General features: G+C 43.7%; 1 protein-coding gene across 2 annotated transcripts; it reads left to right on the forward strand.

Moving 5' to 3' along the window:
* Positions 1-5,156: 5,156 nt before the first annotated feature.
* LOC106580087 (cell wall protein DAN4) lies at positions 5,157-14,468 on the forward strand. Of its 2 annotated transcripts, XM_045702395.1 has the most exons (9): positions 5,157-5,332; positions 6,747-6,943; positions 7,475-7,542; positions 7,655-7,797; positions 7,944-8,774; positions 8,951-9,319; positions 9,484-9,609; positions 11,067-11,133; positions 13,100-14,468. In XM_045702395.1, exons 1-5 carry the CDS (start codon positions 5,281-5,283, stop codon positions 8,642-8,644), a joined length of 1,161 nt encoding a protein of 386 aa, XP_045558351.1. In that variant the 5' UTR covers positions 5,157-5,280; the 3' UTR covers positions 8,645-8,774; positions 8,951-9,319; positions 9,484-9,609; positions 11,067-11,133; positions 13,100-14,468. The 2 variants fall into 2 exon arrangements, with proteins under 2 accessions (XP_045558351.1, XP_014016198.2); XM_014160723.2 differs by having other exon boundaries at positions 7,944-9,319.
* Positions 14,469-16,425: the final 1,957 nt, after the last annotated feature.

Consider the following 16,425-nt stretch of genomic DNA (forward strand, 5'->3'; position numbering starts at 1 on the left):
CCACGGGCACCAGGACCTCCAGAGTAGCATCAGAGGTGATAGGGTCTGAAAGACAGAGGACATTACATGACATGGCATAACTACCAAATGTATACCTCCCAGGACTAGAAAATATGAACGCTAATATAAACCATGGAGAAGCGTCTGATCTTACCAGAGACTTCCAGCACACTCCCATTGCCCATTTTCATCATGGCACCGTTAAGCAGGGCACATTAGAAGATGCCCACACTTGTCCTGTTGGCATTGATGATGTTCAGGAGGCAGGCAGTGTTGGTGTGGACACTGTAGGTTTTTCGAGGCCAGAGTATGAGCTTTCTCATAGGTCCCACTTGCACCCATACGATATAAGAGCATTCCCCTCCCATTTCACTGATGTCACAGTGAAATGTCACATTGGTACCCTCTGCCACTGTTAGTGACCCTGGGTACTGGTATACCCCTGCTCCCGCTGAGAACATATGTCACGTCCTGACCAGTAAAAGGGGTTGTTTGTTATTGTAGTTTGGTCAGGGCGTGGCAGGGGGTGTTTGTTTAGCGTGTTTCGGGGGGTTTTGGGCAATGTTCTATGTTAGTATATTTCTATGTCTGTGTCTATTTGTTCTATTTCTATGCTTAGTTTATTGGGTTGACCTTCAATTGGAGGCAGCTGTTCCTCGTTGCCACTAATTGAAGGTCCTATTTAATAGGGGTGTTTTTTCATTGGGATTTGTGGGTAGTTGTTCCGTGTATAGCGTGTTGGCTTACAGGACTGTCTTCGTCGGTGTTTGTTATTTTGTTCAGTGTTCACATTCCTTCTCAATAAAAGAAGATGAGTATACACATTCCCGCTGCATTTTGGTCCACTCCATACGACGAACGTGACAGAACTACCCACCAACAATGGACCAAGCAGCGGAGGAAGGAGCAGCAGAGGTATCTGGAGTCATGGACATGGGAGGACATTTTGGACGGGGAAGGACCATGGCACCAGGCTGGGGAGTACCGACGCCCTAAGGAGGAGCTGGAGGCAGCCAAGGTGGATTGGCGCCTTTACGAGGCATTATACGCGCCGATTGGCAAGTGCGAGAGGCAGCCACCAATTGTTTTGGGGGGGGGGCACACACAGGGAGTGTGGCTAGAACAGGCAATAGACCTGAGCCAACTCCCCGTGCTTATTATGGGGAGCGTTTGGAGGTGAGAGCTCCGGTCTATGCGGAAGTGCGCATAGACTGGCTAGAGTGGGCATCCAGCCAGGTAGGAGTATGCCTGCGCAGCACATCTGGCCACCAGTGCGTCTCCTAGGCCCAGGCTACCCTGCGCCTGCTCTACTCATGGCAGCCATCAGTCCTCTGCATAGCCCAGTTCGCCCTGTGCCAGCACTCCGCCCGTGCAGGGCTACTGTTACAACCCAGCCAGGATGGGTTGTGCAGGCTGTGGGCTCCAGACCTCCAGTGCTTGTCCATGGCCCCGTGTATCCAGTTCCTGCTCCTCGCACTAGCCTTGAGGTGCGTGTCCCTAGTTTGGCGCCTCCAAAGCCAGCACCACGTACCAGGCCTCCAGTGCGTCAGCCCAGTCCAGTACGTCCTGTTCCTGCTCCTCGCACTAGCCTTGAGGTGCGTGTCTCCAGTCTGGTACATCCAGTACCAGCCCCACGCACCAGGCCTCTAGTGCGTCAGCCCAGTCCAGTACGTCCTGCTCCTGCTCCTCGCGCTAGCCCTGTGGTGCGTGTAAATAGTCTGGCGCCTCCAAAGCCAGCCCCACGCATCAGGCCTTCGATGCGCAGTCCCCGTCCAGAGGTTCCGACGACAGTTCCCCGTCTAGAGCTTCCGACGACAGTTCCCCGTCCAGAGCTTCCGGCGACAGTTCCCTGTCCAGAGCTTCCGATGACAGTGCCCCGTCTAGAGCTTCCGGCGACAGTTCCCCGTCCAGTGCTTCCGGCGATGTCCTACAGTCCGGAGCCTGCAGAGACGGCCCACAGTCCGGAGCCTGCAGAGACGGCCCACAGTCCGGAGCCTGCAGAGACGGCCCACAGTCCGGACCCGGCGCAGCCAGAGTCGCCCTCCAGTCTGGAACCGGCGCAGCCAGAGTCACCCTCCAGTCCGGAACCGGCGCAGCCAGAGTCGCCCTCCAGTCCGGAACCGGCGCAGCCAGAGTCGCCCTCCAATCCGGGACCGGCGCAGCCAGAGTCGCCCTCCATTCCGGAACTGGCGCAGCCAGAGTCGCCCTCCAGTCCGGAACTGGCGCAGCCAGAGTCGCCCTCCAGTCCGGAACTGGCGCAGCCAGAGTCGCCCTCCAGTCCGGAACCGGCGCAGCCAGAGTTGCCCTCCAGTCCGGAACCGGTGCAGCCAGAGTCGCGCCTCAGTACGTGGTCTCCAGCGACGTGCCTCAGCACGAAGTCTCCAGCGACGCACCTTAGCCCTGAGCCTTCAGCGGGGGTGGACAGGTTAGGTTGGGGACTAAGGCCAGAGCCTGAGCCACCTCCGTAGTTGGAGGATTGGGGCGGGGGGTGTAGCACAAAAACGTTGGTGACGGTGGCCACCCTCCCTTCCCTCCCTTTAGTTTGGGATTATTTTTGTTTTGGGGTTTATTTTTGTGTTTTTTGTTTTAGGTGCATCTGGGGTCTGCACCTTTGGGGGGGGGGGTACTGTCACATCCTGACCAGTAAAAGGGGTTGTTTGTTATTGTAGTTTGGTCAGGGCGTGGCAGGGGGTGTTTGTTTAGCATGTTTCGGGGGTTTTGGGCAATGTTCTATGTTAGTATATTTCTATGTCTGTCTATTTGTGTAACGGCTGTCTTTGGAGAGAGTGGACCAAGGCGCAGCGTGGTTAGTGCTCATCATGAATTTATTAAAGATCGAACACTTTAAACACAAAAAACAAGAAACCGACAGCCAAACAGTTCTGTCAGGTGCAAAACACTAAATACAAAATATCTACCCACAAAACCCAAAGGAAAAACATGCTGCCTAACTATGACTCCCAATCAGCAACAACGATGTACAGCTGTTCCTGAGGCTCTCTCAGGTCAGGGCGTGACAATTTGTTCTATTTCTATGCATAGTTTATTGGGTTGACCTTCAATTGGAGGCAGCTGTTCCTCGTTGCCTCTAATTGAAGGTCCTATTTAATAGGGGTGTTTTTTCATTGGGATTTGTGGGTAGTTGTTCCGTGTATAGCGTGTTGCCTTACAGGACTGTCTTCGTCGATGTTTGTTATTTTGTTCAGTGTTCACGTTCCTTCTCAATAAAAGAAGATGAGTATACACATTCCCGCTGCATTTTGGTCCACTCCACACGACGAACGTGACAGCATACACATAGTTAAAAGTCTGACTATAGGGACTAAATCATCTGCAACTTGATATTTAATGTACAGTCATATACAACAATAGTAGATGTTGTTCGTTTCAATAATCTTACCAAGTGTGCAAGGAGAAATGTCACCTGCATCCAACTTGAACACATCTTTAGGCTGAGGTGTTGTCACTCAGTAATAATGGTGGAGTTGTAGCACACATATCAAGTGTCAAACTGCCGAGATTGCCATAGAGTGCGGAATATCTATGTACTGGAATAGGTCACCAACTCACACCACTCCTCCATCATTGCAGAAGAGAGCAGCACTGACCCAAGTCATCACATGGCATAAAATGTGCTTCAAAGTGATGCATGAACAATGTCATTGTTCTACAGCCTGGAGTATCATAAAAACACACACTTTTCTTTTTTGAAATCAATGGAAATTCCTTCACACAAGTGAAAACACGTGTAATATATTACCCCATATTTATGTTTAACAATTCAGGTTTACTTTCAAAGCCTCAGGATGGAATGCTGCATTACACTTTTTACATCAATGTTGTTGAGAAATACGGTGGCAGAACAACGTGAGTGGCGAATGTGCCAAGAAGTACAAAGAAGGTTAATCCATTTGGCAGTGTTTGCATTATAATTCACCTCCCTGTCCTCAATTTTGCGATACCCTGACATCTACAGTACACCAAACTGTAGCCTACATGTCTCCAACTACCTCACATATTGTTCCTTCATCTTTATATCTGTACCATGCGCGCGTGAGAGAGAGAGAGTTTGGAGAGTGGGTGGGATTGAGGATAGGGAGAAAGAGAGATGTGTCACAATGTGTCTTTGATTACTGTTATCAGGGAGAAAAAGTATCATTATAGCAGGTAAGTAACAATCGTGCACTTGTAGGAAAGCTTAACTAGCTAGTTTACTTTGCGTAGTTGCTTTAAATGCATTCTCGCTTGTGTTTTTGGTCAAATAAAATAGTAAGTAGGCTAACAACTGCATGTCCTTTATTCAGATGCTGCAAAGTCATCAATTTTCCGAGTAGAAGACAAGGGTCCCACATACGGATAAGGGAAGTTATGAATGATATGCACAATCTTACGAAAAAAACAGACTACAGTATAACTGCAGTACACTGCGATATAACTGCAGTTAGAGTGCAGTATAACGGTAGTATACTGCAAATACTGCGTCCAAAATAACAACTATTTTTTTTACTGCAGTAATTTTGCAGTGTAGCTGCAGTACACTGCAGGTATTCTGAAATATTTGCGTCCAAAATACCACAGTCGACTGCAGTTACTGCACTATTACTGCAGTTTCAAAACGGACATATATTATATATATATATATATATATATATATATATATATATATATATATATATATATATATATTGCCGTTGTTCAATAGCCATTTCAATGAATGATACACACCCATTTATTCTGGAAAGATATAAATGATTTTAGTACAATTTTTAGCACAAGTCTAATCCTATCGTTTATCAAAATCAAAGGGTGGTTTATGTTTTTGTTGTTATTTTAGTCTTTGCACACGTCATGTCGACCTCATTGGCTGTCAGTCCTTGCCATTACTCCATTTATGAATTTGAGAGTAGTTTCCCTCAGTTTACTAAATAGTGGCTGGGTCAGGTTCTTGATTTTGCCTCGTGCCTTTTTGTGCCTTGCTTTTCTCAAAGGCTTATAGCATCAAGGTGAAACTGATTACTCCGACAACAAATCCTTCTGGCCACGGGGTGGCGTCATACACCACGAATGTCTATATTTGCGTTCTCTTCCAGCGCGCACACTCTAGGGTCCGCCCCGCTCCATACACCTGTCCTACCTGCGCACTTATCTGGATGATAAAATAACCGTTTCTTTCAGACATAAATCGTTTCTCATCAAGTAAGCAACCCGGCTAATTCCCAACGTCCACTGTGTATATTTGGCTTTTATTTTAAAAACGTTAGGCTACCAGTTTGATACATCATGGAGAAAAAACCAATCATATTTGGGATTATTCTTACTTTGGCTGTTTCAGGTATGACATAAAACATATCTATCTATCTATCTATCTATCTATCTATCTATCTATCTATCTATCTATCTATCTATCTATCTATCTATCTATCTATCTATCTATCTATCTATCTATCTATCTATCTATCTATCTATCTATCTATCTATCTATCTATCTACTCTTCCATGCATCTTCATTTATTGATTATACTAAAATATGTAGCCTATAACACATTTACACATTACATTTCTTTAGAGACTTCTGTTGTAGAGCAGTGGTTCCCAACCAGTGGTACTAGGACCTACTCGGCCTATCCACAGAGGGTACTTGAAAAGACTCATGAAACCATAGGCCTACTGGTAAAATGCACATAAGGGGTACTTCATGGCTACTCTGGGCAGAGAAAAATTCTGTTGGTGTAACAGTAACCCAAAAAGGTTGGGAACCACTGTTGCATGGGAAGCATTGTTGTACTGTAACCTACACTTCTTAGACGTGGGAGTCAGATGGGGGTTCAATTGTTAATGTGACAATCAACAGGACCGAAAATATATGCTAAACAGGTCTGAAAAAATTATGGCATCTCATGCATTACCTGAAGCCTGCTTTTATTCAGGCTATGATTGAAAACTGAGAATGGTGTCGCAACCCTCCATTAGAGTTCCAGACACTAGTAGAATCTATGCCAAGGTGCATTGAAGCTGTTCTGGCTCGTGGTGGCCCGACGCCCTATTAAGACACTTTATGTTGGTTTTTCCTTTATTTTGTCAGTTACCTGTATCTAAGTAAATCATACTTTGAGGTTTACGTAGAGACAAACCTTATCAGCACACAACCAGAATACCACTTTTTCATGATTCTCTTGTCCCCGGCTGCTCTGGAGCCTTTTTGATGACATTTTGCCCTATTATTGTTTTTTTACTTTAAATTGCTTCCTCAAGTGCCTCAAGTGATACCAATATACTGGAGTTAAAACTCACATTGAGAAGATTTTTAAATCTTAGCAAAACATCTATCATAATCTGTCATAATCTGTCATAATGCATAAAGTGTCTCAGGGTTATGCAGTAGCAGAATAGTATTATGGATTTACAATCGACCCCACATATTGGGATAAGACAAAACCCTGGGATAAGAGAAAACAACTTATTTCCCGCCCTGAGAAAACACATTTGCAAACTTTGTTTTGGATTAAATTAGTCTAAATAATGCATTATTGCAGTGATTGAGATCACATATGGTGACCCCCCCTTTCAACTCAAAGTGTCTGTTTACAGATAATCATTTCCACAGTACAAATCCTTTATTGGCTGTAATTGGCACTTCAATCAATCAGTCAGTCTCTAAGGGTAATGGCAGTAATTTATTAGATGGCTGTGTAACAGTATTTCTGCTAATTTCAGAATTTCGGCTTGTTTTCCATTCACCCGTACAGCGCTCCTTTTCTTTGATGATGTTGTGCCTGTTTCCCATTTACGGAGGGCAACACCCAGCAGCAATGTCAAGACCACCCCAGCTACGCTGTCCACCTACTACATATGCGTCAGAATCACCAACCGGATTTACACTGAGTCACTCAATAATCAAAACTCTAAGGAGTACAAACAGCTGAGGAAACAGGTGGAGCAGATGGTAAGAGTTTGTGTTTTTTTACTGCTCAAGTCAGTCTATAGAGCTTCAACTCATCACTCAGTCTATACCCCCAAAATAACTCTTTGTCCTGGAGATACTTCATGCTTGCCAAGAAAATGGAAATGCTCCATGGCATTTCCATTGTTTTGGTCATGTTCCATTGACATCTTTACTGCATTTATACCAAGCAACCATTGTGAGTGTACTGTACCCATGAGTTTACCAGTCAAATTGCCAGAGTTAGATGTCCCCAAGACTGTTCTATTCACTCTTTTCTTTGTCACCAACATCATCAGCTCTCCAACACCTAGCAGTGAGCACTATTTTAACAGTCAACAACAAAATGAGCCATCACTACTAGCTCACACTCCAGTTGACCCACTCCACTACACCATAGACAAGGATACTATAGACACCTCCCTTACAACCTGTTACTCAATATTCAAACAAGTAAAGGTGTGAAGACATGCCTTGTAGGCCTGTAGGATAATATTAAAGTGCTCCTCTGATTGCTGTGTCTTTCTTTTTCAGATGGATGACGTCCACAGCCCTTTGTCAGAGTCTGCCAAATATATGGGTGTATTTGATATAATCTTCAGGTGAACTCTAATGTTGAATTTAAAATTCTGCCATTGAAAAAAAATTGCATTCTTAAGGACATTGACAATTATACGTTCTAATTATTTTTGACTACTGGTCTCACTCTTGCAGTAATGGATCCGTCATTGCAAACTCGACAGTAAGGTTTGGGACTACATTGATGATAACTCCAACTTTGGTTAAAGGTCTATTTTCCACTCATATCCAATCAAATAAATCCAAAACCCTTGACCTGGACCTCGCCTATACTGAAGGTAAAGAAGATGGCAACCGTCTCTACTTCTGCTTTGTAGCAGCCTGATTCATTTATATGTTTAAAAAAACCTTTATTGTAAATAGCTTAAGAAACTGTTATTAGTAAAATAAAGCAGGAATCACAAATATGTTCTTTATTCCTTAGGTCAACTTCCAATAAAAGCCACACTACCTCTTGTGGCACGTACCACAGCAACCGTAGCTGCCTTAGATAGTACGGCTAGCCGTTCAGGATGGGCTGGGGATGCAACTACATCTACAGCAATTACTTCATCTGGCAACATCACAAGTAGTCATACCCTCACAACCACCACCACTAGTCCTGACAAAAACACTACAACTAGCAACACAACCACCCCTAGTCCTGGAGAGCATAACACTACAACTAGCAACACAACCACCCCTAGTCCTGGAGAGCATAACACTACAACTAGCAACACAACCACCCCTAGTCCTGGAGACCATAACACTACAACTAGCAACACAACTAACCCTAGTCCTGGAGAGCATAACACTACAACTAGCAACACAACTAACCCTAGTCCTGGAGAGCATAACACTACAACTAGCAACACAACCACCCCTAGTCCTGGAGAGCATAACACTACAACTAGCAACACAACCACCCCTAGTCCTGGAGACCATAACACTACAACTAGCAAAATAACCCCCCCTAGTCCTGGAGAGCATAACACTACAACTAGCAAAATAACCCCCCCTAGTCCTGGAGAGCATAACACTACAACTAGCAAAATAACCCCCCCTAGTCCTGGAGACCATAACACTACAACTAGCAAAATAACCCCCCTAGTCCTGGAGAGCATAACACTACACCTAGCAAAATAACCCCCCTAGTCCTGGAGAGCATAACACTACAACTAGCAAAATAACCCCCCCTAGTCCTGGAGAGCATAACACTACAACTAGCAAAATAACCCCCCCTAGTCCTGGAGAGCATAACACTACAACTAGCAAAATAACCCCCCTAGTCCTGGAGAGCATAACACTACAACTAGCAAAATAACCCCCCTAGTCCTGGAGAGCATAACACTACAACTAGCAAAATAACCCCCCTAGTCCTAGAGAGCATAACACTACAACTAGCAAAATAACCCCCCTAGTCCTGGAGAGCATAACACTACAACTAGCAAAATAACCCCCCCTAGTCCTAGAGAGCATAACACTACAACTAGCAACACAACTAACCCTATTACCCCTAAAAATCCTCCCCAGACCAGTAGCACGACAGTCTTACGTAAAACCTCTCCATTAACAACTACCTCGGGCCAATCTAACCCCCCAGTTGCCCCTACTGAGAGAGCAACAAGCAAGTATCAGGCTGCTACGGGCCAAACGGTCAGTCATAAGAACACAGAGAATACGGAGGCAACCCATAAGACCACAGAGCATGCTGCAGCTGTAGTTGCTGGGGGCGGTGAGGGAGTCCCAGGATGGGGGATCGCTCTATTGGTACTGGCTGCCCTGATCTTGTTAATCCTCCTTATTCTCCTAATACTGCTGGTGAGTACAAAAACAAACAGACATACAGATGCACACTGTTTCTCCCTGAATGCATTGTAGACCTCCATTTTCTCAGAAACAGCCACAACCCTGCTCTAACAGTTACAGTATGTTATGCTATGAAGGCCATTTTACAATGATTCTTGTCTTTTCTTGACCTTCAGCTAGTGTGGTTGTGCTGTAGGCAGAGATATGGAAGCTTCAGCCCATATGACCAGATCAACCACGGGGCAGACATCCAAATGTACTCCACACACAGCCGCTTCAACGTGCCCAATGGCAAGCCTAATGTAAGTCCTATGTCTTGGCAGAGAGGCCAGATAGACACACACACAGGCTCAGATTCTGCATTCAGCAGGTTGGCTATGGTTACTAAGACTGGCCGCTCTGCCTCAGTGTTAGATAGACGTCTCTTTGTGCCGTTCCGGCTTTGACCAGGGAAACCTGAGGCGTGGGAAACACTAGCCTTCCCCTCTACCCTCTCAGCTGAACTACCCCTGCAGCTTCCAGAGAGGGGTCCCAAGCCATACTCCTCCCCCAAGCCACCTATATTCATTGATGCACCAAGTTGCTTATCTCCGAAATCAAACCCCTACATAAGCAGATGTTCTTGGTAGACCAGACAACCAATTTAAAGCAACCATCTGTGAGCTGTGAGTTTATAGCTTTAATCCTGCCTTGGGTACGTATGAGGGATGATACCAGAGTTATCATCCAAGGACCTTCCTGTATGGGGCATGTTACTCATCAATGTCACTTTGAATGACTGGCAACACCATGATTTGACTGAAAAAAGGCAGTGTTTATTCTGGACATCAAAAATATATATTTTTGATTGAGCTATGAAGGGATGCTAAATACAAATGCCATGGGATCTACCAACGTCAGAGAGAGATAGATCTCTCCCTTAACACCAAACAAAGAGACCATTGACTGCACTAATGAGACTTGCATGTTCGTCACACTGCAGTGCACACCTCAAGCACACACACACCTGAGAGGTAGTGAAGTGAGGAGGGAATCTACTCAGGTTTTTTCTAGTGTTGATATGTAGCGTCATAGATATTTGTTTAGTTTTGTATATGTACAGTTTGAGTTAGCTTACACTGTATATTGCTTATATTCAATCTACTGTATAAGGATATTGTTGTGTGTTTGTGTTTATGCACTTCATATAATTGTGCTACATTTACGTAGATATATTTTTTAATTCTGTGTTGCTGCTAGCAGTGGTTTGAACATGTTTGTTATGTTGTTTTGGAAAGGGGACAGCGGAAGACATTGGAGGACTATTTGTTCACAGCCTCCAACTCTCCTTGATCAATTTATTGAGCATAGTCGTTCCATACTAGTCTGCCAACATTTGCTCCGAGACTGACTATCATAAAATGAGAAGAGTGCCCCCTCTGTCACCTGTCTCTATGGCAACAGAGCAGTAGACAGACACATTGTAATCCACAACCACTCTGTTCTCTTTACATAACCTTCTCCTCCCAAAGCCCCTTTAATTGATGAATCACCGGTTTGATTTATTGTTGCAATTAAGCAGAGTGGATGTCTTTCAGGCTTAGTTAACTAAGGCTTTAGAACAGACGAACATCTGTAAGATAAGCTAACATTGCAGTTCTATACAACAGGTCAAAAACAGACTGCAAATTCAGTTTTGCCTGATAAATGATATTGTGTGCAGTATCATCTTCACAGACTGTTTTACACCTTTGATGAGCTGATACTTTCTCTGATACAGGACGAAATGGGAGAATCATTGAAAAACCAAACAGGGATGTATGTGGTGAACGAGTACTGACACACAGGTACAGTAGGTGACACACTATCTGTATGCTATGTACTTCAGTGGTACTGTCAGGTAGACAACAGAGGAAATGTATTTTCATGTTTTCAATTCCAGGAGACAATCTCCCCTGAATGCTTTCTTTCCTTCCATACAGTGGGGGGAAAAAGTATTTTATCCCCTGCTGATTTTTTACGTTTGCCCACTTACAAAGAAATGATCAGTCTATAATTTTAATAGTAGGTTTATTTGAACAGTGAGAGACAGAATAACAACAAAACAATCCAGAAAAACGCATGTCAAAAATGTTATATAATAATTTGCATTTTAATGAGGGAAATAAGTATTTGACCCCTCTGCAAAACATGACTTAGTACTTGGTGGCAAAACCCTTGTTGGCAATCACAGAGGTCAGACGTTTCTTGTAGTTGGCCACCAGGTTTGCACACATCTCAGGAGGGATTTTGTCCCACTCCTCTTTGCAGATCTTTTCCAAGTCATTAAGGTTTCGAGGCTGACGCAACTCAAACCTTCAGCTCCCTCCACAGATTTTCTATGGGATTAAGGTCTGGAGACTGGCTAGGCCACTCCAGGACCTTAATGTGCTTCTTCTTGAGCCACTCCTTTGTTGCCTTGGCCGTGTGTTTTGGGTCATTGTCATGCTGGAATACCCATCCACAACCCATTTTCAATGCCCTGGCTGAGGGAAGGAGGTTCTCACCCAAGATTTGACGGTACATGGCCCCGTCCATAGTCCCTTTGATGCGGTGAAGTTGTCCTGTCCCCTTAGCAGAAAAACACCCCCAAAGCATAATGTTTCCACCTCCATGTTTGACGGTGTAGATGGTGTTCTTGGGGTCATAGGCAGCATTCCTCCTCCTCCAAACACGGCGAATTGAGTTGATGTCAAAGAGCTCCATTTTGGTCTCATCTTACCACAACACTTTCACCAGTTGTCCTCTGAGTCATTCAGATGTTCATTGGCAAACTTCAGACGGGCATGTATATGTATTCTTGAGCAGGGGGACCTTGCAGGCACTGCAAGATTTCAGTCCTTCACGGCGTTGTGTGTTACCAATTGTTTTCTTGGTGACCATGGTCCCAGCTGCCATGAGATCATTGACAAGATCCTCCCGTGTAGTTCTGGGCTGATTCCTCACCGTTCTCATGATCATTGCAACTCCACGAGGTGAGATCTTGCATGGAGCCCCAGGCCAAGGGATATTGACAGTTCTTTTGTGTTTCTTCCATTTGCGAATAATCGCACCAACTGTTGTCACCTTCTCACCAAGCTGCTTGGCGATGGTCTTGTAGCCCATTCCAGCCTTGTGTAGGTCTACAATCTTGTCCCTGACATCCTTGGAGAGCTCTTTGGTCTTGGCCATGGTGGAGAGTTTGGAATCTGATTGATTGATTGCTTCTGTGGACAGGTGTCTTTTTTACAGGTAACAAGCTGCAGTTAGGAGCACTCCCTTCAAGAGTGTGCTCCTAATCTCAGCTCGTTACCTGTATAAAAGACACCTGGGAGCCAGAAATCTTTCTGATTGAGAGGGGGTCTAATACTTATTTCCCTCATTAAAATGCAAATCAATTTATAACATTTCTGACATGCGTTTTTCAGGATATTTTTGTTGTTATTCTGTCTCTCACTGTTCAAATAAACCTACCATTAAAATTATAGACTGATCCTTTCTTTGTCAGTGGGCAAACGTACAAAATCAGCAGGGGATCAAATACCTTTCTCCCCCACTGTACATCAGGGGGATGGGGTTCAATGAGAGGTTTGAATAGGTAGACTACTGATTATTGTAGATATAGGTGTGTAGAGACGTGTCAACATACATATTCATTAAACACATTGAAGTAACTTTCTAAGAAAACACATCAATCATGTAATGTTGAAGATACTGCATATATTTAATTCAAGTAATTTACTGTTTTTACGATATTTTTTGTTGTTGTCCCTTCCCTACTTCTCTTTCCTACAGAAGCTCCAGTCAATTGGGTAAGAAGACCATCTGAAATGGCCTTATGAAGTAATATGCATGGGAGCAATGACAATTCTGTACAAATGGTTCAATTATCTCTGAAGTATCTGAATGAAGATCATGGAGTTGGCTCACTGATTGTAATTTCAACCTGTATTTATTCAAATCAAATCACATTTATTTATAAAGCCCTTTTTACATCAGCCGAAGTCACAAAGTGCTATACAGAAACCCAGCCTAAAACCCCAAACAGCAAGCAATGCAGATGTCCTAATGTTATTTTATTCCTAATGCTTTTACCAGTGGAGGTTGCTGACGGGAGGACGGCTCATAGTAATAGCTGGAATGGAGTCAATGTAATGGTATCAAACACATCAAACACCTGGTTTCCATGTGGTTGTTACCATTCCATTCTATTATTCTGTATGTTAATCTGAGACACTCCATTTAGTATATGTTACGCCTCCCCGACCAACCTCCCTACTTTAGATTCTGTCTAAAGTAACCAGGCCATTGAAAGGTATCATATGTCTTGATGTGCTCAGAAATATGTAAAGTATGTTTTGAATGGCTCTGAGGCCAGGCTGGCCATTTTGGCTTCATTGTGGCAATACTTTGAGTTGTATTTTCAGTCTTTACTGAAGGCAAGCTTAACCTTGGTAAAAAAGAAAGCTGATCCTAGATCAGTAAATGGGGTCAACATATGTATCCTGCAATTAACATTTAAGAAGAATGAGTAGGGGTGCAATACCCAATCAGGTACAGTTAACAAGAATTTCATTGTTTTCAAAGACTATAAATCAAACCTTTTGACTTGGGCTGAGAGATCCAGATCTAATTCCCTACCTCTGGATAAGACATGTTTTGAGATAGGATACTAGCATGCCAAAAAAGTTAACTATTCCACAAACCCAACCGAGTGAGTAAAACACCAATATTATGTATATTTGACAATCTGATTAAATAAATCCACCATTATTAATCAAATCTGTGAGATGAAACTATCTGTAAACATTTGAAGTGATCGTGTATTGGCGCTTTAAACTTTGCATAAAAAGAAATCTAAATCATTTTTAGATTAAATATTTGTAAATAATAAAGTTTGAGTTAGATTTTTATGGGCAGAAGTGGTTTGGATGTATTCATGGTTTGTAAAAGAGTTGGATGATTCTGTTCATCAGGAGAACTGAAGATAGGGCAGAACAGACACACCTCTGTTTGTATCTAAGCCTGCCCTCATCCCCCTGGCGTTCTTTTTCTCTTTTATTCTTTGTGTGAAAAGAACAAGTAAATAGCTATCTAGATAACGTGCTTTACAGTTGGGCTGGGTGTGGCGGTGTGATAAAGAATAAGGTATTGTATTAAATTACGAAATGAGTCCGACTCCATAAATTTACGAATTACTCAAACTTTGTCCATTATATGCAAGTCAGTGTGTATTAAAAAGGCAACACCTCTTTCTGCTATTTGGGCCAATGGGCTAGGTTTAACATAAATATTTGACATATGGATGTCCTGGTAACAGATACATAACATTCATGATAACCAGCTACCAAGTGACATTGAGAATTGAAGACTTACATTTTTCAAGGTGTGCAGTACAAATCGCATTCTTATCCAAAATGCATAAGGTGTATATGTCCATTCCTCTCCATATCCCCTACCTTTGTAGTCTGTATTAGATATGTCTTTCTACAGTTGCATTGTGTATTTTTCCAGGAAAACATCACAGTGGTTGCTGTTACTAATACTGTTCAGCAGGAAGATAACCAATCAGAGAGAAACTTTCAACCAAAACAAATAAGATCAGTTCTTATTGTTTCTGACACACTGAGGTCATTGTTTGATTATGATATGATTTATCGCTTGGCTGGGCTTAAAAATCTATTAACCAAAAAGACTAAAAGGGCGAAGTCAGAATGCAATCTTAAGTCATTTGCTAACGGTGTAACCAAACATTATTCAAGCATGTAGATGTACATAGTGATAGAACCATACACCCGTGCAAGGTTTCTTTAGCCAACAGTCAACCTATTCAAATAAACTCAGCAAAAAAAGAAACGTCCTCTCACTGTCAACTGCATTTATTTTCAGCAAACTTAACATATATATAAATATATGAATATAAATATTTGTATGGACATAACAAGATTCAACAACTGAGACATAAACTGAACAAGTTCCACAGACATGTGACTAACATAAATTGAATAATGATTCCCTGAACAAAGTAACAGTCAGTATCTGGTGTGGCCACCAGCTGCATTAAGTACTGCAGTGCATCTCCTCCTCATGGACTGACCAGATTTGCCAGTTCTTGCTGTGAGATGTTACCCCACTCTTCTATCAAGGCACCTGCAAGTTCCTGGACATTTCTGGGGGGAATGGCCCTAGCCCTCACCCTCCGATCCAACAAGTCCCAGACATGCTCAATAGGATTGAGATCCGGGCTCTTTGCTGGCCATGGCAGAACACCGACATTCCTGTCTTGCAGGAAATCACGCACAGAACCAGCAGTATGGCTGGTGGCATTGTCATGCTGGAGGGTCATGTCAGGATGAATCTGCAGGAAGGGTACCACATGAGGGAGGATGATGTCTTCCCTGTAATGCACAGCATTGAGATTGTCTGCAATGACAACAAGCTCAGTCCGATGATGCTGTGACACACCGCCCCAGACCATGACGGACCCTCCACCTCCAAATCGATCCCACTCCAGAGTACAGGCCTCGGTGTAACGCTCATTCCTTCGACGATAAACGCGAATCCAACCATCACCCCTGGTGAGACAAAACCGCGACTCGTCAGTGAAGAGCACTTTTTTGCCAGTCTTGTCTGGTCCAGCGATGGTGGGTTTGTGCCCATAGGCATCGCTGTTGCTGGTGATGTCTGGTGAGGACCTGCCTTACAACAAGCCTACAAGCCCTCAGTCCAGCCTCTCTCAGCCTACAGTCTGAGCACTGATGGAGGGATTGTCCTGGTGTAACTCAGGCAGTTGTTGTTGCCATCCTGTACCTGTCCCACAGGTGTGATATTCAGATGTACCGATCCTGTGCAGGTGTTGTTACACGTGGTCTGCCACTGCGAAGACGATCAGCTTAGGCGTCTCACAGTACGGACATCGCAATTTATTGCCCTGGCCACATCTGCAGTCCTGTAACTTATGTAACTTATAAACAAATCAGACAAGTGACACACTATGACGATAAGACAAATCTAGAAAATATAACATATACAGTAATATCATGACATCACCAATACAGACAATATGCTGGCAAGGAAATGTGGCATCAAGACTTGATTATACCTTGAATGCCCTGCCACAT

The sequence above is a fragment of the Salmo salar genome, chromosome ssa02 (assembly GCF_905237065.1).
Source record: "Salmo salar chromosome ssa02, Ssal_v3.1, whole genome shotgun sequence".
In the NCBI taxonomy this organism is placed as follows: Eukaryota; Metazoa; Chordata; class Actinopteri; order Salmoniformes; family Salmonidae; genus Salmo; species Salmo salar.

What these genes read in the sequence shown, in the direction of transcription:
- LOC106580087 (XM_014160723.2), top strand. Translation starts at nt 5,281, where the DNA reads ATGGAGAAAAAACCAATCATATTTGGGATTATTCTTACTTTGGCTGTT. An exon ending in GGAAACAGGTGGAGCAGATG is followed by an intron (nt 6,944 to 7,474) that starts GTAAGAGTTTGT and finishes TTTCTTTTTCAG; the next exon opens with ATGGATGACGTCCACAGCCC. An exon ending in GTATTTGATATAATCTTCAG is followed by an intron (nt 7,543 to 7,654) that starts GTGAACTCTAAT and finishes TCACTCTTGCAG; the next exon opens with TAATGGATCCGTCATTGCAA.